At 39.6% G+C, this 27,526-nt stretch overlaps 2 protein-coding genes across 2 annotated transcripts; one reads left to right on the plus strand and one right to left on the minus strand.

Annotated features, from left to right (window-relative positions):
• The first annotated feature begins 74 nt into the window (after nt 1–74).
• On the plus strand, nt 75–2,595 carry s100t (S100 calcium binding protein T). The gene is made up of 3 exons (XM_024268179.2): nt 75–806; nt 1,360–1,522; nt 1,601–2,595. The coding sequence occupies exons 2-3, from the start codon at nt 1,361–1,363 to the stop codon at nt 1,763–1,765; spliced, it is 327 nt and encodes a 108-aa protein (XP_024123947.1). The 5' UTR covers nt 75–806; nt 1,360; the 3' UTR covers nt 1,766–2,595.
• Nucleotides 2,475–27,251, minus strand: chrnb2 (cholinergic receptor, nicotinic, beta 2). Its single transcript, XM_024268178.2, has 6 exons — nt 26,397–27,251; nt 18,705–18,850; nt 17,091–17,135; nt 14,465–14,574; nt 9,796–10,900; nt 2,475–4,336 (listed from the first exon to the last, which is right to left on the minus strand). Exons 1-6 carry the CDS (start codon nt 26,440–26,442, stop codon nt 4,184–4,186), a joined length of 1,605 nt encoding a protein of 534 aa, XP_024123946.1. The 5' UTR covers nt 26,443–27,251; the 3' UTR covers nt 2,475–4,183.
• Between the last annotated feature and the right edge of the window lie 275 nt (nt 27,252–27,526).

The raw sequence follows: 27,526 nt of genomic DNA on the forward strand, positions 1-27,526 counted from the left end.
TGTTCCCATTTAGCAGAATCCAAAATACCTCTTTCATGGTGTTTATTTGGAGTTCTCCTCTCTGCTTTGTCGTGTCTTTGTCTGAGGATTCCTCCAGGTGTGATGGCTGCATCCATCCGTGCTTGACTAATCCTTTAGGATACTGTGTCAGGTACAACCCCTTCTCTTTGAAAGACCCAAACATTTAATCCCCCCGCTCACCTCTCCACTCTTTTCTCTTTTCAAAAGCAGGCACATTTGTGAAATTATGCGGCAAACTCCTCTTGATCTTGATCCCTGAAAGCCTCCCTGCTTGTTGTGACACCATGTACAAAACGGTTGCACAACGGGGCGGCGAGCTAATCCACTGTCACAGCAGTAAGCAGGGACACAGGACGGGATTTCTCATATTTGCTGCTCTACGGAGGACAGGAAATGCTGGTTTTCTAATCCAAATAAAACTTTTTCACATAAACGTCAAAGTCTGCTAAGTTTACCTCATCAATCTGCTCAGGAAGTATAAGCAGTGGAAAATGCCTTCTGGAATAAACATGGCTGTGCTGTTGTTGCTGTGTGCAGGGTGGCGGGTGGGACTTGTTTGTGTGTTCGTAAACCATGTCAGGTGTCTTAAGAGTAAACAGAGAAGGTGGAGGGGGAGGACGGTGGAGAGGAGAGGGGGGCAACAGATGGAAGGAAGGGGAGAGGTGAGATGGGTGGGGTGAGGGATGTATATAAGGCGGTGCGTGTGTCCCACATCCTCGCCATCAGCAGCGACCGCCTCCTCTCTCCACACCTGACCGACCCACCTGGATTCCAGCTCCTCGCAGGTAAGAGGCCTTGTTGTTACGGTGTGCTGGCATCAAACGGGACGCTTAAGTCATTAAAAACAGCTACTTAAAGATTGTATTGATCAGCTTTACGATGTTCACACACTTGAGATGTTAGAAAACACCCACACCTTAGCGGGACAGGAAGGTGATCACAGTTTAAAAGTCATATAAGTGAAAGAAAGGTTAGGACTTACACCTGTCTGTGGTGTTTTCTGCCGCCCGGATGAGCTGAAGTAAAAGCTAGATCAGGTGGCAGGTCGGGGTGTCAGAGTTTCCCTCAGCTGGCTCACATGTCCGGCTAGAAAGTCAGATCGAGGATCAGTTTATCTGTTGTAGATTTTTATCAGGAAGTTGGCAAAGAGGAAAGACTTCCAAAGGAAACTGGGCTCTGGTGTTTGTCCTTCATGTCACTTTCGGATCAGATGTTATCTTCTTTGTCGTTTCCATGTTTCGTATGAGTAAATAACGTACAAAAACAACATTTAAGCTGTTATAAAGTCAGAAAAATTTGACACTTTTTCCTCACTTTTCCTCCTCTGTTCCTGTTCAGAATGTCTATGCCCAAATCAGAAAACGGCTCCACCTTGGAGAACGCCATGCAGCTCATGATCCAGACGTTCCATAAGTACTCCGGAAACGAAGGGGACAAATACACGCTAAGCAAAGCTGAGCTAAAGGAGTTGCTCACCACGGAGCTCGGCAACTATCTGGGGGTAAGAAAACACGCGAAAAGCATAAACATTAAACACAGTTCCAATCCTTATTTTTGCTTTTCTCTTTCTTACATACAGAACGCCCAGGACAAAGAGGCCGTGGAGAAGGTCATGAGCGACCTGGACTCCAACAACGACGGCGAGGTGGATTTCACAGAGTTCATCATCCTGGTGGGAGCTCTCACTGTGGCCTGTAATGACTTCTTCTTGGAGTACAACGACAAGGGAGAGAAGAAGAAGTGAGCCGCGCCGCCGCTCAAAGATAGCAAATATAGATGCTCCAGGGAGGAGGAGGAGGAGGCTGGAGGAAACACCCATCATGATCATCCTGCCATGGAGCTTATATGCACACAAGCATGTAGCAGCTTGAGCAGAGATTGATGGGTGTTGGTGCAAAGTCTTTCTTGATAATGTATAATTGCTGCAATACTTTAAAAAAAAGATAAGTCAGATGCAGTCAGTAAATGTGAATTCTTTGGGTTTTTCTTTCATGATTTTGCTACAATTTAAGATTTTCCTCCCTGGAAACAATAAATGTTAACTTGACCTGTGTTGGCTCTTTTCTTTTGTTTCTTTTTCTTTTCTTTTTTTTTTTTTGAGACAATGGCACAAGTTGTGCACCAGGGGGCAGCAAGTAGCCCCTTCTTGTCAATTTTTTTTATGTCAAAGTGGAAGAATTTAACTCTTAAATGTGTGTCACATTTAAAGAAATCAGAGAAAATGTGCTGTGGACCTTTCCTCCAACATCTTTAATGAAACTAAAAAAACACAAGTAACCTGTTTCAGAGATGTGAACAGGTAGTGGCCCCTGATGAATTCCTGTTTTAGACCTCAACACCCATGTTTAAAAGTCCTACTTCCTAAAAGAAAATAACAGCTGGGGTTAAAGTGTGTTTTTAAGGAGTAAAATTTAGAAAAAATAAAAAAAAGCAATCTGCACAGACACGATGAATCTAAATGTACAACCTTTATTGGACAGGTTAAGGTGTGCACAGGAGCAGATTTTGGAGCGAGAAAAATGGAGGATAATCAGATGGGAAGTGAGGACAGAATAAAGGTCAAAGGAAGAAAAATAAAAAACAAAAAAACGGAGTGGGTGGTATATAGCGCTTTCTCCATACGGCGCCATGCAGCCAACTCTTCTTTGAAAGGCTTTTCACACTTGTTCCGAATTTGCTGAGGCATCCCCACGGGTAATCCCCATCCGCAGGAGGCAAACAGGGAGACACTTATCAGTTAGAAATTCTACAGAGCTGCAAACTCCGCCGCACGACTGCAAAAAGCCCATGAAGTTCACAGAGGATGACAGTGACATTGATTAGACAACATTTTTACAGCAGCTTTTTCCACTGCAGCAGAAAGAATCCTGTGACCTTGCATATCTGGCTCCAGTCCTCCACTTTTTTCTTTTTTTTTTTAAACTTTGCATCAATTTTGTATATCTTATTGCCTTCTATGACTGCTGCCAGCCCTGTCGGCGTTTCGTCACTGTTTATTGAATATTTAATTGCACATGTGCCTCAAGGGCCTTTTTGCATCTCGCTCCGTTGCCAAAGAGGCCGGGACAACTGTGGGAGTGAAATAAATCAGCCGCACTGAAAAGGACAACGGCATAAATGAGTAGGTGATTACTGTTATTGTAAATAGACTAAATGTCAGATGTGTCCGAGGGAGACCAAACAAAAGGAGCGGGACTGGAGAGACTAGGAGGGACAAATTAAAAGGGAATATATTAAAAAATGGAGGGTGTGACAGAAATGTACATGTACAACATTTATATATCAGAGGGAACAGGGGAAAAAAAACAAAGTAATGTGTGAAACACTTTAACTCATCTGGTGATCAGTTTTATAGTAACCAGCACCTGTTAAGACTAGCTCCTCATCAAAGCCTTGATTATTTGGATTTGGAATTCTTCTAACATTGATTTTATCATCATGTATGAGCTAGTAATTTGAATTTTTCTACAATTAATCCCTTTCGGTAATATAATAATCTCTTTCCAAATCTGTTCCTCCTATAGTGTGCCGATCCCAGGCGGTGTAGCTGTTTATTTCACATTCTTATAATATATATACAATCATACAACACTCCTTAGCCCCTCTATCGACAACAAACCATTGCATGAGCTAAAATAGAATACTGTTTTAATATATACTCAATGCTATACTGTGGTAAGCTGCAATACTATGTTAAAATGTACGGAATTCTGTGGATTTCTGAAAAAGTACAAGAACTTCACTTCCCTGTGACTAAATCATGCCTGTCAAGGTCAAAGGCGGGCACGCCACGTGTCAGCTAAGCTCTGATTGGCTGGCCCAAAGTTCAGCAGGGACCTGTAGCATCCTCACTTGAAAGGAGGGGATCAAGATCCAGAAAGAGGAGATTAGTTTGTTTAGCAAAAAAGAAAAAGGAAAAACTTCTCGTGTGAGTTTTTCTGTTGTCCTCGTTCATTGCAAAAACGTTACTATAAAGTTAATGGATGTGGTTCCTTTTTTAGTAGCAGTTTTCTTTCCAGTTCAGTAGTAGACTAAAAAAAAAAAAAAAAAAAAAATCCAGACATGCCCCCCACACACACTCACATGCACACCTCTGGCCCGGGTCCCACTGTGCTGACAGATGAGGGGGCTGTCTTTCAGAGTTTCTGTGGACGGGGAGGAGTCAGCCTGGTGTGCTGGCGATGGTTTTAACTGTGTAATTCTGGAAGAGCGGCTGCATGAACATGCCCATTGTGCCGAACACACAAACAAACACAAAGATCCACAGAAAGAGGCGGTCGATCACCATGGCGACATACTTCCAGTCCTCGCTCACCTGTAGAGTAATTAGGGGAGGGGGGAGTTGGAGGGAGAGAAAGAAAGATTACAGTGAGTGGAATCCCAGTCTCACATCCTTTAATTCTTTATCTGAGGCTTTGGGTTTGAGGAAGGTTAATGGGGGGGAGAGGTTAATGTGAGCTGAGACTGCTATGGAAACAGAGCTCTGATGGGGTTCAGCTTTTGTCAAGGAGGAGGAGAAGGACGTGAGGAATGGAGGACACTGTGAGGCAGAGAGGGCTCTGACATCTGAACCCCTGTGATGATAACTGGAGGAAGAGGAGGGAGAATCGAAGAAAAGGCTTCTGGAAGATTGCACTGTGCTGAGACAAGTAGGGCTAAAAGACAGTTTATCTGGATATTAACCTTTTTAACCATTTGTTTCAAATTCAAAACATGTTTCTGAGACCCCTCCTATTTCATTAGCATAATCCAAACCTTCTCTGAAAATTATTTTGTACACAACTTTGTCCATATTTCCTGCCCTGCAGTACATCATCATTCCTCTAGGGGCAGCAAAAATGTCAAATTTCAAAATGGCTGCTTCCATGAAATTATTTTAGGGACTATATCCAAATTCCCACCCTAATCCCTAACTACTAGAAAGCCACATAGTGCAGGACTATGACGTGTCTTGGATTTTAAAAGCACTTTGGATCCATGCTCACTACTTTTTTTTTCTAAACGTGGATATGATGCCACGGATTTCACAAAGTAAAAATTTATCAATACGAACATTTTATGTCTATTTATGTCTCCACTGTTATAGTTTGTCAAAATATTACATTCAAACAAAAATTTTTTGCAAAAATTGCCCGACTGTAATGCATTGTGATCTATATTTGCTAATAAAGGGAGCATCGATGCACACTAGTTTTTCACAAAGACTTCTGGGAAATTTCTAGGGAACTAGATTCAGACAGCACTAGAAAATGGGGAACGCACTATATAGTCTATACACTATATAGTCTATACACTATATAGTCTACTACACTATATAGTCTACTACACTATATAGTCTACTAAACTATATAGTAAAAAGTGAAGGAATTCAGACATAGCCATAGTTTTTAAGGGAAGAGTTTTGCCAATTTTCAAAACTTTATGGGGAAAATATCTCGTCTATTGTTAATGTATTTTTTTAATGACTATTTGCTCTATTAAAAATTATGCAGAATGTGTTAATAGTTATTTTTATTTAATACAGTTACGCCATGTTAAAAATGTCAAGATCAAATTGGAGACAGTGGAAAAACAAGATGATTTTTAATCAATTTTGTCAATACTTTTGCATTAACAATGTTGTTAACAGAAATTTAACAAATCACCCAATGTGTCATTTTGGTATAGGGCTTTGGATTGTTACTTAGGTGACAATCTGATTTTATTTATGAATAAAGCTCTATGATTTACAGATCAAACCACGATTCTTACCGTTTAATGTGAAGTGTTTACTGTTTCTATGTGTTTGGTTTGTATGAAAATTTAAATTTTAGGCTTTGTATTAACCCACCATCACTTGTATGGTTATTTAAAACAGGGGATCAGATCAACAAAACTGATAAAAACACAAAGATTTAGATTTGTTGATGACAACCAATGAGTGCTACGTTTGTGTTAATTTACATGTGATGTGTAACAATCTAGTAAAAGGATGTGAACGTGTTTTCTGGTTACAACCAATAAAATATGAATTTACTTGATCTGGAATGTGTAGTGATGATTTCTGGATTCTTGTGATAATGTATTCTGATGAAAGTCGATGAATACTTGATTCATATTGTTGCTTACTGAAATTATGAAAGAATATTTTCTGAGGATAATTAATAAAATCTCCATTTTGTAACTTGAAACATAATCTACGCTTGATCTGATGCAAAGCATATTATAAAAATTATGTTAAAAAATAAATATATTTAAATGCTTTTCAAGCAATAAATCAAATTATTTTCTGAAGTGAGTTTGATATAAATGTGTATTTCTTGCTGTATTGTCAACAATTGTTGCTTGAAAAAGGGGAAAAAATATGAATCAATCAAATCAATCTATATTTAGTAAAAAATGGCATTGCAATCTTTTGGGTGGATTTTATCGAAGGGTTTAAAAACGTCATAATTCCCCTAAATTTGAATTTTTTGTCAGTTCTTTGGTATAGTGAACTACATACCAACGAGAACCGCTCACATCACTTTTCTTCATTTTGCTTTTCTGACAAACGTTATAAAACATCATCCCTCCGCCGCTCATTTCCATTTGTGTTACTACTTTATGCACACGTCTAACTGCTGTTATATTTATGTATCTGTGCTGGATTTTTCACCAGGCTTTAACTGAGTCACCAGCGCGTCTGCTCTGCCTCTGTTCTAATGTAGCACCCTCTCTGCATTTGAAATGGCACAGCTGCACGGCTCTAGAACACGAGACAGCACTCATCTGGGTGGCTCGGGATAGATTTCATGGTTGGCAATGTTATTTGAATTAAAGGAGATGACTCATGGCAGAGCTCTATCGAGGTTCACAGCAAATGAGCTGAGGCAGCAATCATCGGCTAAACCTGTCATCAGCAGCAATGTGAAGATGAATAATCACAGATCATTAAATCTGTAATGATAACACGCCTTGGCGCTGTCAGTTTGTTGCCACGTGGGTGGCACTCTGGTTTTAGTTCCCGTGCTGTGCAGCCAAGCTGTAAAATAAGCATGTTAGCTTGTTTTAATTTTACTAAAAGCAAGCAGCACTTTTTATTACACATGCTAGTAAATCAATGTATCACATGGTTGCCTTTGGGTAGATAAATGATTTATCAGAAAAAGAGCTTTGTTCTAAGAAAATACACCCAAAAGAGGACTAAAGATGAAACTTTTAGGCTAACTCAATGCTGCAGTGGAAACAGGAATATTGAAAAGTTATGCAGTTAAACAATAGAAGGTTTTTTTTGTTTGTTTTTTTTTGGTTAGGACCAATCCGAATTCTTCCCTTCTTCCTTCCCCTTGGCCCTTCTCCTCAATTTGAAGTGACAGTTTAAGTGGAAGTCGTATCCACATTATTATTTTTTAAATTTCACCCTCCAAACGGAGAGGTTCACCGTCGTGAGGGTAAACCGCGTCGCGATAATAAGCGCTTTCTTCACGTGGGTGCGCTCTGAAGTTCAGAAGTTTAAATTTAAAAGTAAGTCATGACTTTTAGTTGTAGCATGACCTTTATAAAGTTATAAAAACACTGTTGTTATGTGTATTCAAGCGCTGGAAGCTCCGTGCTAACGCTAGCAGGCCGGCGATTATTGATGACGTCATCGAACAAAAGTAACATCCGAAATATGAGACACTATTTTTTTGTAAACTTCCGTTTGGAGTGATAAATGAAGGGGAAGGGAGACGGGGTAACGAGAAGGGAAGAATTTGGATTGGGCCTTAGTGTATACCAGGTATGGACAAACTTATTTATGGGTCAAAAAAAGTTCTAAAATTTGACAGAAAGGCTGGACCAGGAGCAGATTTGTGCTGCTTTGGTAATTCACCTCATAAAAGAAAGAAATATCAAGGGATCTGGGCAAAAATATGCTTTAATCTTGATTAAAAATTACGTCAAAAAGAAAATTTTAGAGTTTTTATTTCAAAAATTTGTTTTTTGTCCAAATTTTAGTGACATTTTCACAAATAGGTTCATGTCCCTCAGGGAAAACCTCTAATTCAGTGAAATGCTGCTTTCGTGTGTTGTTTGAATAATCGTAAAAATGACTGTCGCACTTGGAAATTACACATAAATATTGAAAATAAAAACAAATCTTCAAACACTACATGAATGCAGAATTACTTTCTTCGCCTGAACAAGGGTGAATTTATTTGTAGTGCGCCATCTATGGGGAGACATCTCAATTATTCCAGTTTGGCTGGCAAGGTTAAATAATTTAATGGTTCTTATATGGCCCCTGGGTCTTAGTTTGCCCCCTCTCTGGTGTCTACATTTGCAGTTTTAGGGATTTTGTAAGAATATATAGATTCTCTTTGAATTTGTTTTTCTTTTAACCCCCCAAAATACTGTTCAAGTAACATTTAATAATAACATTATTAATTATTCAACTACAGATATTGTAAATAATATGACTGCCATTTCATCACTTTAAAAATGCACTATTAACAATGTAATTACATTTTTGATGCAATTCAGAAACCTTGAAGTCAATTTTGACACAGAGGTGACTTAAAATGACTTATTGCATGAATTCTCTCCTTTATTTACAAATATTTACTGTTAAAATCAGGAACAAATCAATGAATAAAAGGTAGATTTAAATATACAAGTATCTTCATATTTAAAAGATGTCCTCATTTTCAGAGGGATCGCCTGCAAGATTACTGGTTGTTTTACCCGTTTCCAAAGGTAGAAGGGGAACCAGAACTTTTTACTATTAAGCTCTTTTTTGTAGTACAAACTTGATTACTTTAGTCATGCTGCTATACCCTTATCAGGGATAGGTAACTCCAGGCCTCGAGGGCTGCAATCCTGCACGTTTTCCAACATACCCTACTCTGGCATGTTCTAATAGGCTGGACACACCTGAACCAGGTAATCGGTCATTAGTAGGGCTTGGATATGTGGCCCTCGAGGAATGGAGTTGCCTATCCTTGGCTTAAATTGATGAGTCTTTTATTTTAGAATAGACTAAGCATTTATTTCTCCCTTTGCAGCAAAACTGTGTCATTTTTTAGGATATCCCCATTTCTGCAAAGTGGTAAGAGTTCACTTCTGGGTTGTGGGCGAGTCTGTTAGTGCAGAGTAATCCCTCCTCCCTTCCCATCATTTGTTTAAATGCTGGCTAACAGCCTCTAATACCCTACCTAACATTATTGGAGTAACAGAAATGGCGAGCGATGTAGAAGCTATCCAGCCGTACAGTTTTGAGCCAGATGGCAGTTTAAACAAGAAAAAGGAAGACGTTCATGGATCTACTTGTCTACAAGTGGGTGCATCAGAATGGGGCGGAGCAAAGAACTTGTGGCCTGCCCAGCATATTTTCTGCATCACAAATACAATATTTTAAAAAAAAGACTGCTCCTAGTTCAAAATGATTTGAATAAAGAAATCCTCATAAATGCAATTTTCAGCCTAATTTCCTTAATATATGTCCCCAATCATTGGAACAATGCTGCAAGATCTTTTTAGAAACTCCAGATTTTCACGTTGATCTGGTTCTGCTGGAAGTGTCTTCCTTAGAGGGAGTTGCTTCTCTTTACAGTCGACCAAATTCAGTGAGGAGGATGATACCCAAACTCTTCAATGTTGTTGGTCACTTATTCATGGAACTACTAAAAGAATAAAACCTAAAGTTCAGTAGAACAAACATTTATTTTTTGTAATATTAGTGTTTGCTTTGATGTCCCACAATCCTTGTGTATCTTCTTTGTGACTTTAGTTATGATTTTTAAAAAAGTATTTTAAATAAGTGATGATACTTACGCTTTGATCATCGTCCTCACTCTTCATGTGGTTGGCGATGAAGCGTACTCCTTCCACCGCTTCCTCAAAGCCTGGACAGGCTTGAGCCAGCAGGGCTTGAGTCAAAGCAGGACCACCTGCTGCTTGCTTTCCTCGGGGCAGAATTCCTGCGCCCCCCTCTCGGCCTTCCCTTACCCTGTTCAAACCATCCATTGATCCGCCTCCTGCACCCCCAAGATCCCCTCCAAATTGCTTAACTGATGCTCGGTTCACATAGCACGTGCAAGGGTCACTGTCGTCCTTGCCAAACACCGCTGTGGAGGTCCCCCCTCCATTGCCGCCAGCACTCCCCACTCCGACACCCATCATCCCGCCCTCTCTCTGTTCCTGCGCCCTCCTTCTTTGGCGTAACCGCTGGCGCTCGCAGTTGTTCCTAGGTTGGCGCATGAAGAGCAAGGCCGGGAGCTTGTTGAGGAACACCAGTTTGACCCAGGGGGGCATGGTGTGTGTAGTTGGTGAACGATGGTGCACATTGAGGACACACACACTGGTGACGATAGAGAAGGTGACAAGAACCATGGTGAACATCAGGTATTTCCCCACTAGAGGAACATCCAGGGAAGTAGGTGGAACGATTTTGGAAATCAGCAGCAGGAACACAGTGAGCGCCAGCAGTACTGAGATGCACAAAGTCATCTTCTCTCCACAGTCTGAGGGCAGGTAGAAGACCAGAATAGCCAGAGAGGTGATGAGCACACACGGGATGATGAGATTGATGGTATAAAAAAGAGGTTTCCTGCGGATGATGAAGTCGTATGTGATATCCACATATGCTGGGTCAGCTGGGTTTTCGTTTCTTCTCCCTGGCAGGGCGATGATGTCCCACTCCCCACTGGGCGTGAAGTCGTCCATGCTGGCCACGTCAGCACGAAGCACCAGATCAATCTCGGTGCGGTCGTAGGTCCAGGAGCGAAATCGCAGCGTGCAGTTCTGCTGGTCAAAGGGAAAATGCTTGACCTCGATCTTACAAGCGGACTTATAGATGGCAGGGGGCAACCAGAAGATGCTGCCGTCATAGGACACCACAGCGTTGGAGTAGAACGACACTTCATACACCCCATCGGCACTGAAAGAGATAAAGATTGAGAGAACATCACAGACAAGAAGGAACAAGTAATTAATTTAAAATAGTTCAACTGGTTGGAAATTTGTCACAAACTTCTTCCCAGAGAGCTGACATTCCTTCTAAACCACATTGCATTGGCCCTGTCTGAGTTCTCCTGCAGGTGGTGATTCCATGTTGCTCCTTTGGACTTGACTCTACCGAGGCCCTTGAGAGGACACCTGGTCACCAGGTGCTCTCCTACAAGCCCCAGCCTCAGGCCTGGCCCTTGTGACCCCAATCGGAGCAGCTTAAAGGAATCTTCAATAGAACTACTCATAGAGGGGTTCTGAACCGCTCCTGACAGGTCACCTGTCTGACAACAACCTATCAGGGGCAGAAACCCCAGACAGCATAGGTCCTGAGATCACTCCAGCACTCAAACCCCTTCACCACATTAAGGTGGCGATTCAAGGAGGGTTCAGTACACACCTATGGTCATTAGGTCTGGGTCATGACTGAAAGAACGAGGACCCGAATACAAGCAGCTGAAATGAGTTTCCTCCAGAGGGTAGCTGGGCACTTCCTTGGAGATAAGGTGAGAAGCTCAGTCACCTGGAGAGAGCTCGGAGTAGAGCTGCTTCTCCTCCATATCGAGCGGAGCCAGTTGAGGTGTCTGGGGCATCTGGTCTGGATGCCTCCTGGACGCCTCCCCGGGGATGTGTTCTGGGCATGTCCCAGTGGGCAGAGACCCCAAGAGAGACCCAGGACACTCTGGAGAGACTAAGTCTCTTGACTGGCCTGGGAATGCCTTGGGGTCACCCCAGAGGAGCTGGAGTCAGGGAAGTCTGGGCATCTTTGAAGAAGATGGATGGATGGACTTCTTCCCTGGTCAGATGATTAACCAAAACTTAAAAAAAAATGTCTGGAACAAGAGGTCTGTAGACATATGGATGCTGAGGTACTGCTATATTTATGTAGCCCAGATATAAAATGATGTAAACATGGCAAACAGAAAAGTGTCTGAAGGAATGGAAATCTTCAGCTCAAGCTGTATAGATTGAATTCCCACTTTGCTAAAGATTTTAGCAAAATAAACATCAATACTACTACTAATGCGGCTACACATCCATGAGATTAATCTGTCTGATCCTCTTCAGAGCTTTTTAGGAAACAGCCCTCAAATGTAACAATCAAATAATCAGATTTTTAAAACTGCATTTCTGTCACTGATCTGAGCTAATCCTCCCGTTCAAATGACTGACAGTCACAGAGAGGGAGGAATTGGAACTGAAAAATGCAGGATTAGGATCATTTTATCCACAGTCAGGTGGGTCGTGATCTCTTAAGCTTCTCCACATTGAGGAGAGAAGCGGGGAAAGAAGAGAAGGCCAAGGAGATCACTGTACTCTGATGAGCTGATTAGCATCCTGTAGCTTTCCATTCCACTTACACAAGTGTTGTGCAACATCCTGATCCCCAGAAAAGCAAGCAAATGCTATATAACCTTGTTATCTTATAAGAACATAAAATATATGTGAAACCCATTACTATAAAAGTCATGTTGAGTATGTTTTAGGTTGATAATCCAGATTTAACCTTTATCCCAGGCTTTATATGTTTGACTTGAGAAGTTAAATCCCTGAATCTAGATTTCCATCTTCTCACACTCTAATAGTTCTGATTCTCAAATTTACTTAAGTTCTTGAACTATAAGAAGAAAGTCAAAGTGTGCAAAGAAAAAAAAAGGAAAGTATCTTTCAAAATGAAATACAGAACAAATTTTATAGAATCATTGATGCTAAATTCTCTCTTTATGTAAGCATTAACTAACCAGCTGAACCAACTCTCCTCTTTTCAGAAAGAAGCAGACAGTCACTGATGGACCGTAAATGGTGATTGTACCACCACCTAGCTGCAATGGATTTCTCTCACTTAAGCAAAAAGTTTTTTGTACTTGGTACCAGAAAAAGCCTTATTAATTTGAAGTAATTTTTTCCCTTAATTTTAAAAGCCTTGTAAAGTATATTTTAAATTTTATTTATGAAAGTAACCCAGTCATGCTACTATTATTATTATTTTGAGATAGATTAGATTATTCACTAATAACCGGTCCATTCATTTGTGCTCCAGAACTACAAATATATTAATTTTTTTAAGTCACGCAGCTCAAAATAGAACAATTACAACATATAACTTATTTCATGTTGCGTAATTTAATGTATATTTCATTATGGTGACATGTGTAATGTTTTTAATTTATAAGACAAATGGTAAAAATCCAGTCTGCTTGAAGTTCTGTTCAGTCCTAACAAGTTACTGCTTTCTGTCAACATTGATCCACACAGTTGAATTTCTATTTAGTTTATTGGAACTTTTATCTTGTATCATCAGTAATCTGAATAGTGTTTCATAGAGGTCATAAAATGCTATTAAGCCATTTTCATTGCTCATTTCAGCCTAAATAGTTTCTTTACTCTTATAGTAATAAACATTGAAATGGCTTATTTAGCTTGGTAGCAAAGAGGCAATCAAGTATTATGTATGATCAACTAAATGTTTTTTTTTATTAAAGGAGAGACAAGATTGGTTTGCAAATGAATGCAACTCTGAAACTTAAGGCACATCATACTGTACATTCTTCTGTCTATTGTTGTAAACTATATACCAAAATGGGACATGAAGTGCCTCTTTGACACAATCAATTGTTTCTCAAGTTTTGTGTTCTTAAAGACTCACTCCAAAGAAAGTTGTGTTTTTTTTTTGTTTTGTTTTTTTAACAGGTTTCCTTCATGATGGAGGACATATATAAAGAAAATTAAAACCGTTTCTGAGTATTTCTTTATTCAAATTGTTCATAAACTTAAAGTAAACTTGAAGTTATTGCCAGTAAACTAACAGTATACCAGAAAGGTTACTTATAGTATGCCTTTGAGTATACTTTTAGTCCCATGAAGTGTACTTGTTAGTAAACTGCCAGTATATTTTAAAGTGTACTTGGAACACTTAAGGAAATATATTTAAGTATACTTTAAAACATATACTTGAAATATTTTGGTAAGACTGTGTGGCTCTGATTTTGCTCACTATTTTTGTTGCTCCGCTAATGTTAGCCTGGTGTTGTGAGAGGCTGTAAGCTAGCAAGAGAGAGCGCAAACAAAGGGATATCAGCCGATGATTACTTCCTGCATTAAGTCCACAACTCAGAGTTGAGTTTCTCATGAACTCTTGTTAGACAACACAAACTTTATCCTAGAGATGACACACGTTTTTTGATTTTGGCTAAAAACAACATTAACATAATTAAAAGATCACTGGGAACGCTTTGAAAATAGATCAAAAGACGATCGAAGTGGGACTTTACTCTGGAATAAGTTCCTTTACCTTTTAAATAAATAATAATTACATTTCTTTAAGCAGTTTCACTGATCTTTAGCATTTTCATTAATCCTCAAACAACTTTTTTTTTTCATAAAATCTCAGATTTTTGTTTCATACTTAAGTTGCTGTTATTGAGTTTAAAAAATATCCAGAAGCCTCTTTGCTCAGCTTTTGGAACCGTATTAGTGTCGGGGGGGTGATACTTACTTATTGTAAAGAACCACGTCAGGCAGCCAGATGTGTTTTGAGGGCAGCCTGACCTTCAGCATTCCATCAAACTCCTCAGGAACCCAAGTCAGCCGGTAGTCCTGCCACTCCTGAGGACCCACAGAGAGACAGCGTTCAGACAGTGATCTGCCAATCACACACCTACAAGAAGACACTCTGAGAATCAGAGAGGAGAGGCCATCTTTTTGTCTGTGAATAAGTCAGCGGCTAATGTGATATATCAAAATGTGCACGAGCCCGAGGACAATCCTGTCCCTTCTGTGCTGTCATTACAGTTTATCTCCAGGGCAGAGGCAGAAACAGTCATCTTAGTGATGACTCTGAAGTGCAGCACACCCTGCCACACTCTAAGCAGCATGTGAAGAATGGTGTTCAGCATAACGCAGACTTCCTTTGTCGTCCACATTCCTGGTCTAACCTTGTGTAAAAGGCCATCATTGTCATGTTCTGTGTTACAGGTCAGTTGTTAGCACTGAACCTCTGCTGTGTGGATTGAAGTGAAACAGCTGTGTCAGTGTTGACCATAACTGTGATGCATTGTGGTCATTACAGTTTGTCTTGTCTTGGAATATTTGTCCTTGGTTTCTCTGCTGTCTGCAGGAGAGCGCTCCACTGAGCTTTGATTAGCATCCATCAAACTGGCTATAAATCTGTACTTTCTCTAACACAAGCAAATGTAAATAGAGAGTAAGGCATCACATAAGCAGCTTAAGTTCATGTCAGTTACATCATATAAAAACTGCAGTTTTTTCTGCATTTTTGACATAGATCCATCTTTATGGCTTAAAAAAAACTTAGCTGTTTTTATGTGCATTTTTTTTCAAAATGTGATTCAGAAAGGGAAATTCTTGACTTCAGAGATTCAAAAGTTTTCTAATTAAATTTAAAGGTACACATTTCATACATCAGAGTGTTTTTCATCCATTTAAAGCAAAAATCAAGAGTTAGTGAGCTAAAATACTAACAGCGATCACAATGAAAAAAGGGATATGAATACAAAAAATAGGGAGAAATTACATAAATAAACAAAGTAATCGCTAAGCAAAATGAGGGTTGAATAAAGAAGATTAAATTGATTGAAATTCAATTTTACTGAGAAATAAAAGCTGAGTAAAAAAAATTATAGTAATAAAAATGCTTTTATTTTGAAGTGCCTCTCAGGTCACTCAAGGATAGTAAGATAACAAACATCGTGCACAAAGACTCACAGCAATCACAGTGAAACAACCAAAATAGTTAAAACAGTTCCTGATAGGCGGGATGACTTAAAACTAAGCTAACAGCAAAAAGTAAAAGCTTCAAAATGACTGATTATGTCAGAGTTTTGGAGCTGTTGCACCAACGGAGTAATCCTCTTTGAGTTTACTTTGTTTTTGGCACGATTCGGAGCATGTGTTCACCCAGCCAAACAGGGGATGAAGGAATATGAGGGGTAAGAAAATGCCCAAACTTTTTTTTAGAGAAGTACAAAAATAAATACATTTGTCTTCCCTCCAACTCAAATTGTCGATACCATAATACACTAGCATAACATGTGGTGTGGATGTTAACTAATATCCTATTTTCTTTGTGTTGTTTCCAACATTGTAATGCAGACGGTCAATCTATCTGCAAAATACTTCCCAAAGATTTGTCATTTTTGCTGTAGGTCTTCTATTTTTAAGAATTAGAAGTGGTTTAAAGCCTCCAGTGAACTCTTATTATTATCTCTCTGAGCCTCCTCTTCATGGTATAATTGCATAAGTATTCACCATGGAATTTACCATGAAAAAAGATTCAATAATCGTCCATTGTTGGGCTTTTTTAAAAATGTTTCTTATTATTCTTAGTGGCAGAAGCACGAGGTTCATGTTCCTCTTTCTTGGAGTTGATAAATAGTTATGAACTGAAATGAGTCCACTTTATTATTTTCTTTGGAGCTGTGTTATACCTAATTTACGGATGGGTTTTGGAATTTCAGTCATCAAACTTAAAATGAAAACAGGGAAGACAACCAAACAGTTTCTGTAGTGTTTCCAGAACAAGCTCTGGTTGGGGAGACACAAGGATGCAGCTGTGACATTACAGAGTCATAAAAATGCTACTTAGGTCACAAAATCGTCAGTAAATCCTGCGATCTGTGCTAAACTGTTTTTTTAACACTACGGATGTGAATCCTGCTTTTGTCGTCGTTGGGGCATCTGGATCAACTGTTCTCCAAAGATTTATTTTAATGTGGTTTTTTTTTGTTTGGTCAGTTCATATTTAAAGAGACAACGCTCTAAATTTTGACCTACTGAACCATTGAAATACTGGGAGTACGGAGCTGCAGCGTAACCTGGACGGCACGTCATGAATCATGCTCTACTAGCATGATGACACCGTAGAATTAGATTATGCAACCTATACATTGTGCACATTGTGTGTGACTCTGTGACCAAGTGACATATATGAGTCCCAACCAAGCTCCTTGGTTCTGCTGTGCTTCACTTTTACCAAACTAAGACTCCATTAAAGTTAAATAGAAAATATGTCCACAGTCAAATTTTGAATTTTGATGAGTTTTTTTGTGTATGAATTCTCTCTTTTTCGTTACTAGAAGTGTCAGGATTGCATGCAGTCTCACCTGGGTTAACCAGACGTTGGTGGTCATCACCTGTTCCCTTTCATGCTGAAAAATAAAAAAAACACATCTTCATTAGTCTGAGTTAGTCAAGTTAGGGGTCTTCAACCTCACATACTAAATGAACCATTAAGGCCTGTTTTTTTAGACCAAAACCCAGCAAGAGCTGTAAAGTCCCACTTTAAGTTTACAAAACAAAGTTGTTTTTTTTTCTCCATTCATTCATTCATTCAAGTTAAATACTTACAATAATTAAGTCATATACATTTTTCTAAGAATGGCAACTTTAACTTCTTCCACTTTTGTCATCATCCAAGTTCCTTTCAAAATAAAACACATCCTATGTCGAATAAGATCTCCTGCTGCAACAAATATACTTGAATTAAAATGGAGAAAGACAAATAAAATATGGCCTTTGCTAACATTATTCATGAGTGAATAATCAAAGAGTACTATATATCATAATAGTGTTTTTGCTGATTGCTGATCAAAACAAACTTCTATTGGAGTGTTTAATGCAGAGAATGGAGAACAATCTGTCTCTTTTTCAGTTTTTATTTTTATTTCTTTGAGTTTTCTTTTGTATTTAGGGAGATTTTTGGCTGTCATTTAGAATAATCAAATTCAAACAGTAGACAAATTCACTTTTTACTGTTTTTACAAAGAGGACATTTACCATCAACATTATAAGCTGTTGGAATAGAGAAGTTGACTTTTAAAACTTGCCTTACATCATTATAGTGTTTACTGTTCCTTTTTCTTTGGTCACTAAGGTCATTGGGACAAGTCACTAAGCCCCACATTGCTCCTGGAGGTTACAGATTGATGGTACTACATGTGGGATCATCAGAGTGTTTACATAAAAAAAGATAAAAACAAAACAGAAAACAAAAGTAAAATCCAGAAATCAAAACGAAACGTTAAAAAACAAGACACGATAAGAAACCAGAAAAGGTAAGTACTATGGAACATTGCTGATTGGAAGATGACATTCAAAAATCGAACATCAAAGAACATTTTTGCATTAAGCAAATTGTTGGGGTGAAATGCCCTTCAGGGCCACCGTAGTAAAGCCCTTTGGCCCTAATCAAGGTAGTTTACGTCATTTACCATCTTGGATTGTTCTTTTACCGACTAAAAGGAAAGAAAAAAGGACACAATGCCAAATCTTACTTTGGTCATTTTAGATTCATTTAGATCTCATAATTTAAAACTACAAATAAATGTTAATGAAGGTGTGGCTGTGCATTTCTTTTTAATCATGTTGTATTTCTTACTGTTTCATAAAATAAAAATGTTTTTCATAATATTTGGAGAAATTCAGGAGCAAAATTACTTTCTAAACATCCTATTAATCTGTAAAATAACACATTTAAGTCTAAAAGCTTCAAATAAATAAAGTAAAAGAAAGGGTGAGTCAAATTCAAATTAATATAACTATTATTTTCAAAGTTTTTTTCTATTTTAAAATGTATCAGTGTTTTACTTGTATCATTTAACTCCATGATTTACAGCCGTATAAGATGCTTTTGGTTTCATATTTGATGCATATTTACATTAATAGGTACCAAGTGGTTAAAAAGTGTCTTCAGACTAGTGCACGTTGTAGACACTCACCACACTGATGAGCTGGGCCAGCGACACCATCAGCTGCACGGTAACCAGCTCCGAACCGTTAGTGGCAGGACGGATCAGTTTGTTGTAGTGAGCCGGGTTGAGAAGATGTTCCACCAACCGCTCCTCTGTGTCCGCCCCAAGGCTGCCTGCAACGACAGCACACTGTCACCCTCATGCGCCTCGGTCACGCAGAAAGCTGCAGACGTCCTCCTGGCGTTCTTTAAAAAAAGGCATTTAGCTTTCTGGAAATAAGCTGCAAACATCCGGCGTGCAGAAACAGTGATGGTGTGAAGTGTCTCTGTTTGGCCTTTTCCCTCTCAGCCAACATTCGGGGCTTCGTGGCTGTCCGGGTGCATTAAGAACGCAAAGCTTTAGCTGTGGCATTACTCATCACTGCCGGCTGGAGCATGTCAGCCCAGCTCGATACAGATTTGTTACAAGATCTGACACTGTAAGAATGAGTCAACCAGTCTAAATGCCTCTATCTCCTCCTCTCTGTCTCCACGGCTCTCCTGCTTCATTTCTCCTCAACTGCCACTGTGGAAGCATTTTATTTTTACTCCATCTCCAATTTTTCACATTCCTCTGCTCTCCTACATCCCTTCCTGACTGTCCCTCCGTCTGTCTGCAGCAGCAGCAGCCTGTGTTCATATCGGTGAGCGGTCAGGTTTAAGCAGAGCTCTCACAGCCCAAACAAACAGGAGGTGAGGCTGCATGTTCGCTGTCCTGCTTCTCTCGCTCCTCCTTGAAGATAAACACAGGCTGCTTTTACTGAACCTGCTAAATTCACACGGAGCCCTTTTGGAGATGTTACAGAAAAACAAACGTGTAGAAATGTGAGCAGAGAAGACGCTGAGAGCTTTTTTTTTTTTTGCCTCTTTTAGAATGATTTGGAGTTATTGTTGGTTTTCAGTTTACATTTCAAATCTTTTTCTCAAGGAAACCGTATCCACTCCAACTATGTTTTTCGTTGATTACAGGCAGATGACCTATAAAGTTAGCAAAGAGGGAAGAAATCTCCACAAAGGAAGATTTTTTCCAGCTGTTTCCTTTATAGGAGGACACTATCCACCCCTGGTGTAAACTTATTCCATTCACAGATAACAGGAAGCCTGCTATGTTTTACAAAATTATTTGCACACCACAAGTGTCAAAGAAAATGTTCATGAATGTTTATGAAACCATTTTGTTGTTGCATTTTTCTACAAAATAGACTAAAATAAACACATTTTACATTATTTGATTTTATGTTGCATAAACATAGAATCTCAACACAATTTTATCTAAAAAAAAGAAAAACACAAAAAAGGACTCTTTTCAAGAGTAATTGATTACTTTAGTTACTGAATAAAATTGCAATTAAATTACTTTACTCATTCCCTAATTTAAAAAGTAACACACTACTCATACTTTACTTTACTTATTTCCACTCACATGCAAATTCTCAAAGGAATAAACTTAGCACAAACAAGACGTGGAGGTGACACGATGCCAATAAGAGCCACCTCAATCATTTCAACACATGAACATGAGAAAATATGCATTGTGTAGGACTCATATGAAAAATGATTTTGTTTTATTAGTCACCTATGGTTTCACAGCACCAAAATGTGAGTAATGAAGTAATGAGGGCTTCTGTGGTCTAGTAGTTGTACTTTATTTACCTAAATTTGAATGGTAATTCGCTACTTTGTACTGTTAATGGCAAAAGTAATTAATTTACAGTAATTTGTTACTTTGTAATCAAATACCTCCAAGACTATTTAAGACCTTAAAAAATAAAAGTTCATTATCTGAATAATATTTTCAGGAGAAAACAAAAGAATCACCTCAACAAATTTTTATTGCCTAAGCTGAATTTTTAAATGAATACATGTCATCAATTTTAAAGAGCAATAACACAAATTCTCATTATTTTCAACATCTGCAAAAAGCTGGGAAATGTCATTTATGACTTTTTGTTGGATATAAGTAGAATTCCAAGCAATTTTTTTTAATTACTCGTGTAAAAAAATAGTTTTCTATGGGTGGATTAAAAAGGTGACAACAATAAAGGAAACAAAGAAGCATCTGATTCCAGCTCCTAAAAATAGTTATTTTCAATATATTTAGTCATAATTTTGTGAGACACACGGATGCATGCAGGCATATAAAACAAATGCTGTTTTTTACCATTTCACTGCACTTTGGAAAAAGTACCCATCTCTGTCTGTCATCTCTCTTCATCCCCCTCTTTTCCTCAGCTTCCTCCTCCCCTCCCACTTGCCCTGTGGGGCTGTTGTGTTCACTGAGCAGGAATGATGGCCTCTGTCTGCGGATCGATGAGAACTTTATTCCCAGTAACTCAACGCACACTTTTCCAGCTCCCTCCCTTTACACTTTCTCTACCATCTCATCTTCTTTGTCTTATTGCTATCATTTGAATGGGTCTCCTCCCTTTCTTTTTTTTTCTGGGTATCTCCATCTCTCCATCAGTGACAGCTCAGTTTATTGCCACTTCCCTCGCTTGAGCATCTTTGATCCACATCCTGTCAGCACACGCGTGCAGCACTCAGGTTACTTATTGTGCAAGAGCACGGGATAGCTTTTTCATATGGCCTTTATGTGTCCACATATTCATGAGGGAAATAACCATTACGGCCTGTGTCTGAAGCATATGAGTAATGTATATTATTCCCGGACGCACAAGGCAATAACTCTGTCGAATGAGACGGGAGGCAAATACAGCTCACTTAAACAATGATGAATCCGAAGATGTCCATGTTTCAGCCGCTTCGTTTTCCTGCAGAAGGTAGTTTAGTGCTCCAGACGGTAAGTTATCAGTCAAAAGCTGACGTTTATTCATTATTTTAAAAGCATTTAAAGGAAATATGTCATATTTATGATATTTCAGTTTAACAACTTGAGCGAATATTGCATTGTAATGACTGAAAGTTATAAATGCAACACTGTGTAACTGTAAGACTGACCTCATCGTTTCACTGAAATGTCTCTGCAAGTGAAAAATCAATCACTCTAATACTATGTCTTTGAAAACTGAGCTGGACGGAAAGAACTATGAATAACTGAAAAGAAATGAGGATCTTTTTAGAACTTGATATATTTAATTAAATATAAAAAGTAGCAAAAACTCCAAAAACTTCCAGTCTTATGTTTTTTTTTTTTTTAAATAAATAGATTCTCCACAAATGTGTAGGTCTGACTTAGTACAAAAAAAAAAGCATTCACTACTTTACTTATTTACAAAGCCCCGAAAAAGACATCAAAGTAAAAACAAACAAAAAAAAAAATTGAAGTAAAAAAATGTTTTTTTAAATAATTTTTTGGGGTCAGTATCTGCCCATTTTTTTTTCTACTTCAATGTCCCTTTTGGGCAACGGTCTCAAACTGGCATTTGCGGCCCATATTTCAATATTTTGCGCCCCCGACTTAATAAGAAAGTTCAATGTTAGTGCGGCCCGCGGGTTTGTATGAATGGCTCTTTTTCAGTGCTGTGTGCAAAGCTAACGAACCAACCAATCACAATGGGGTATATATCTTTTGGGGGCGTGGCATTGACCGGGCTTGAAGCAGAAAAAATTAGAGCTGAAAAATATTGACTTGGAGTTTAAATCAAAGGCTTAAAAAATATGAAACTATAGGTTTTTTATTAGAATTTGAGACCATTCTCTAGTCTAAAGCACAGCACTACACATCACCTGCATGTTACAGTAACTCATTCCCTGCACATGAAAAAGCCTCTCAAACTGCAACCCCTCCTTGTTTCAACACTGAAGCTAAAGCTGACCTGAGCAGCTGCAGTGCTGCTCATGGCTCAAGTTTTATTCAGCTTGTTTTCAAGTGCAAATATTGCAAACTTAATGTGGCACAATGAATTTTTCAGCGAGGCCCCCACTGGACCCCGGAGCTAAAGAGGTTGCATCCCGGCCTGCATGTGCGTGTGAGGACGCATCTTCAGGGACAGAGCACCTGAACACCGCTTTTCACCTGCTTCACATCTGTCTCCAAACAAACACTGATAAAACGCTATATCATTTGGTCTTATTTATAAATATAAATTTCCATGAAAGCATATAACATTTTTGCATTGCTCCAGTGGCTGTTATTTGTAGATTTTAGCACTCTAGTCCAAAAAACAGAGAAGACAAATGAAAAGAACATGAGGGCAAAGCAAGAAATAGATGTTAATTACCTCACTACAAAGCAATTACCTCACTACAGCTCTATTTGTTTAGCTTGCTTAGACAAGAAAAAAAGGTGACAAGGGTTTCTTCTCACTCTCCTTTCAGTGGACTGCCAGCGATGCTTTTTGGCTAAAGTCGAGACCTTTTATGCTGAAATCTTCCTGAAATCAATAGCAGAGAGATCCATTGATCTAATGGCAACACCCAATTGGCTTTGTAGCAACCATAGCACCGAGAGATTAATATCGATTCAGCATCTCACTGCAATATCACAGCACTCAAAAAAACAAAGCCGTCCCACAGAGATCCAGCTAATGGCGGAAGTGTTTTTGAATTACAAAACCCCACAGCTAAGTGCAGCCTTCACTGGCTGCACTATTTTCAGTACAAAACAGCAGCTAAAATGCTTCATAAGCTTACTTCCACCTTGTTTCTGATGATTTTTTCATTAAAATTGTGAAAAAAAGCTAATCTCATAATCAGCGTCTTATGACTTAGTTGGGTATGTGATAATCCATGTAGGTCACAACTTTTGGTCGCTAAATAAAATATCAAAGGAAGCATGTTTTGTTTTCTAGGATGACTAGAAAAAATAACCTCTGTGTCTTTTTGTCCCACTTTTCCAGATCCACCTTCTGCTTTTGGCTTCGAGCTGACAGAACGGCCATAACGGATGATATATGTTGAAAAAAAAGCACTACAACAAATCAATAGGATATTTTTACGGCTTGCCTCAATTACTTTTTATGCAGCACTAAAACATGGGTGTTATCGTACTTCAGAATATTCTGTAAAGAGGAGATTTGTTTAAGAGTTAGCTTTGTTCTTTTTTTTTTTTTAAGAAATCCACTTTATCCTGTGAGACACTACCGTCCCACATGGGACTCCACTTTCTTTTTCACTTGTAGACTCTCTGACTGACTTGCCTGCAGCATAATTAGCTGACTGATGTGTTTGCACTGAGCTCTAAGAATAGCACAAGATGAAACCCACCTGCAGCACCACCCTCATTCTGCAGGCTGGAAGGCAACTTTAAAGTTTCACTGTCATGGCACCACACATCTCAGCAAAATCTTCCGTCAGGCCTTCAGAGGGCACCGATGGTTAGTTTTTTTCATGCATTCATTATTTATGATATTTTATTTTAAGTGATAAAACAGAGGGTATTTCTAAGGTGCTGCATATACCTTTATTTTGAAATTACATTAACAGGTTTATAGATCTTAAATGTGCATTTTATTTATTTTTTTATTTAAAAAACGCATTTAACAAATAAAGATGTTTCATATGATAATAAATATAAACAGTTGACTTTTTGGACATTTTCAAAAAACTGCCCACATTTCAAAGCAACATAAGCCTCAATCCGAGCCCACCTTTCACAAATAATGAAAACTCATGTCTCTTATCAGCCCTTTCTTCTCCTCTGCTTTAGTTTTTATTAAACCTCTGCGCTCTTCCTTTGCTTTCTTAATCTCAAGGGCAGTGTGGTGCAAGAACTGCGGGCACATTCACTCACACCAACTTTACCCAACTATTCAGCCGCACACGCATACACACATCCGAATCACACATGAGAGAGCACAGCTTTATGCATGGAGTCACAGATTCTCACATGCAGTCGCAGGCCTCTGCTGAGAAGCATTTCTAATCACAGATGCTGCCCCTACCCGCAGATCTGATCCTATTACTGCTCCGGTTTGGCAGCCAGTCCAGAAAAACAGAAAAAAAGGAGCAAGATAGAGGTGGAAAGTGACAGAAAGAGACACACAACAGGGGGACTGGCTGCTATATGCAGGTCTGAGAGCAACACAGATCACAGAGGAAGAACAGTGAAGCAGAAAAGTGCAGTCAACACTGACCAAGCTGAACTTTCTGCCTTATAATGCTCCATAAAGCAGAGAAAAAAAACTGTCATGCTGGATTACAAAAGCAAAACAACTTTAAGCAAACTTTGTAACTCTGCTGGATGAGACTTCCCCACCCTGTGACCTGTGTGGGGTCATCTCTGCTGTTTATTTATGCATGGTCTGCTCAGGAAATTACAGGAGACATTCTTCTAACGCCACAGGAAGACATTTCTGCTTCTTAGTAATATGTAAGCTAGGTGCTGCGTGTCCTCGAGCATCCTTTTGATATGAACTTTACTTTTATTTTTGAAGGAAAATTCTCAAACGTGTGACGTTTTTTTTTTAATGAAGTGGATTGTGTGTTTCTTCAATCCAAGGATGCAAATGTGAGTTTGTGTCCTTGTTACAGTAAGACTCCTTACATCCTGTATTACGTACCTTTGATTCAACTCAAACTCAGCTACAAAACCTGATGTTAAGCAGATTTTCATCAAGAGATATAGTATTTTATGCATCTTATCTGCAAAGAAATGAAATTTGCATCATTAACCCAAAGATTTTTTACGTGTTAGCAGTTTTTAATGAAAAGCTGATTTCTGTCTTCAACCAAGAGGTGACAGGAAGTTCCTGAAACTTGACTCTCCTACTCAGCATATCTGTAGGACAAACTGCTTAGCGTAAAATTCTTAATTGACTTGCAAGCAAGAAGAAGAGGTATGCTGTCACTTTAGGTGATGACAAACAGTTATTCAGTGCAAGGCAGATGGCCAGTCGTGCATGTGTGTGTGCGAGAAAGTAGATGTGTGCCGCCACACATCCAGTGCCAAGCAGTCATTTTGCTCAGAGGCCTGTGCACTGTTACTATACTACAGACTGGATGAAAAATGTTAAGACAGCTGGCATTCAGCCAATCGGCAGATGTGTTCGGACAAACCATCAGAGCAAAACGGCGCCGGAGCCAAAACACACATCCAAAGAGCCAAGCAGTCGACACCGAAAGCATCCCAACGTCTGTCCAACGCAAATGACACATCATTTGTCCTCTAATGGCAGGATGTAGAAGTTGTTTTAGCTCAACATGCCTCTCATTAACCTGCCTACTCAAAGCAGGACCTCAGTGTTAATGAGAAAGAGAGAGATGGAGCCAAGCAGGGAGAGGTGACTGATAACAGCATCTCCTGCTTCTTTAGAATGTTCACTGTCAGAATGGAAAGGGTGATAATTTCACTAAACTTTTATTTATGAGGAGATTTTAAATATTTTTTTAGATTAATGATTCTCAAAAAAATAAAATAAACAGGCTCACTGAGAACATTGTGTCCAAGAAAGTGTGTTTTTACTTTAAGAATAATTCAAAAGCATAAAAAGGAGAGAAGTGTTCAGGCTATTCCAAGTCTCTTATGACTTTTAAGGCCCAATGCATGCTGGTCTGTTTGCCACATGAATAGGAATGGAAAATGTTATGTTTTTCCCTCATCATGCCGTCGAAGATGGTGACACAGCACAGAAAAAAGTCATTTTCTCACTCCTTTCATTCAAACCCTCAACCGTTCTGATCACTTTATAGATCAGGATTTCCCAGAAGCGCAGCTGTTCCTCTCCCTGAGGTGTTGACGCGACCGATGGAGCCAGCAGATGGATAAAGTCAGGCTACTCACCTCCCGCAATGGCGAGCAGAGCCAGCAGCGGCAGCCAGCCGTCCATCGTTCCGCGTGCGTCCGAGCGCAAGGTGTTTCACCGGAATGGAGAGGAGGGCCACTCCACGCACACCCGCAGTGCTGCTCCTCCACCTCACGATCCACGCCGCCCTGCTCCGCTACCTGGCATGATGACGTCAGGGCTCCACTCTGTCTTCCTCCGCCGACGAGCGGACAGGCGATCACCTCCGCGGAGCCAGCCAGGTGAGGTGAACGGCGCGCGGGCTCCTGCAGTGCTCCTGCTGCTCCTCCTGCTGCTGCTGGCTGTCCTTGCTGAATGATGCTGCGCGCTCGGGAGGCGGGGGCGCGCGGAGGAGCAGAGAGGGGAGGATGCACCTCAGAGGCTTCACGTCAGCCAACAGTGCCAGCGTCTTTCCCGCACAGTCACTCATCATCAGCATCTAATATTAAGTAGTCTTTGGGCGTGCACGCGGCCAGAGGTGACTCTTCCATAACCTTGTCCGGATTGAGGACATTTTCAACATCCAGCCCAAATACTGACAAACTATATTTAATCATTGACTTTTGTGTCATTTTATCACATTGGCGTGATTCCTTTTTTTTTAGAAATGTGTGAGAAATTCAAAAGTAGGGCAGTCTGAATTCTAGAGTAGCTATGCAGAGGTGGCTGCATCTTCCTGGATCAGCCAGCACCTTCTACTGTCTGCATCATTTGGCACAATCTCGTCTTCTGACAACAAGAGAGCTTTGTTTTCCTTGTTTTCTCTCTCTGTCAATATCATGTGACCATAGTCTTCCATTTTAATCATTTCAACTGCTCCAACTGCCAGAAAGAAAACACAAAGAAGGATAAAATAGGCAGCTAAGGTAGGAACATTCCCAAGTTAGAGCAGAGACTGAAGTTTCAGTGGATAGAAGGAGCATAGTGAGTGATTTGTGAAGGACATTCAGAGGGGTGCAGGACAGAAATAGGAGGGAATCGACAAAAGCGTGGGAGGAAAGGAGGGAGAGGGATAAACAAACTAAACAGGAGTTCAGGATGGAGGGAGGAGGCGGTTGCCGTGGTGACTAAGAAAAGCTCCAGGATGAAGCGACCTGCTTCCCTCAGTTTGTCTATTTTCATCTCTGAC

This window comes from Oryzias melastigma, linkage group LG16, assembly GCF_002922805.2.
Source record: "Oryzias melastigma strain HK-1 linkage group LG16, ASM292280v2, whole genome shotgun sequence".
Taxonomy (NCBI): Eukaryota; Metazoa; Chordata; class Actinopteri; order Beloniformes; family Adrianichthyidae; genus Oryzias; species Oryzias melastigma.

Excerpts from the sequence above, each read along its gene's own strand:
- s100t (XM_024268179.2), top strand. The coding sequence starts at position 1,361 with ATGTCTATGCCCAAATCAGAAAACGGCTCCACCTTGGAGAACGCCATG. Across the intron at positions 1,523-1,600 it reads AGCTCGGCAACTATCTGGGG|AACGCCCAGGACAAAGAGGC; the intron begins GTAAGAAAACAC and ends TCTTACATACAG.
- chrnb2 (XM_024268178.2), bottom strand. The coding sequence starts at position 26,442 with ATGGACGGCTGGCTGCCGCTGCTGGCTCTGCTCGCCATTGCGGGAG. Across the intron at positions 14,575-17,090 it reads CCAACGTCTGGTTAACCCAG|GAGTGGCAGGACTACCGGCT; the intron begins GTGAGACTGCAT and ends GTGGGTCCTCAG. Across the intron at positions 4,337-9,795 it reads GTGAGGACGATGATCAAAGC|GTGAGCGAGGACTGGAAGTA; the intron begins GTAAGTATCATC and ends ATTACTCTACAG.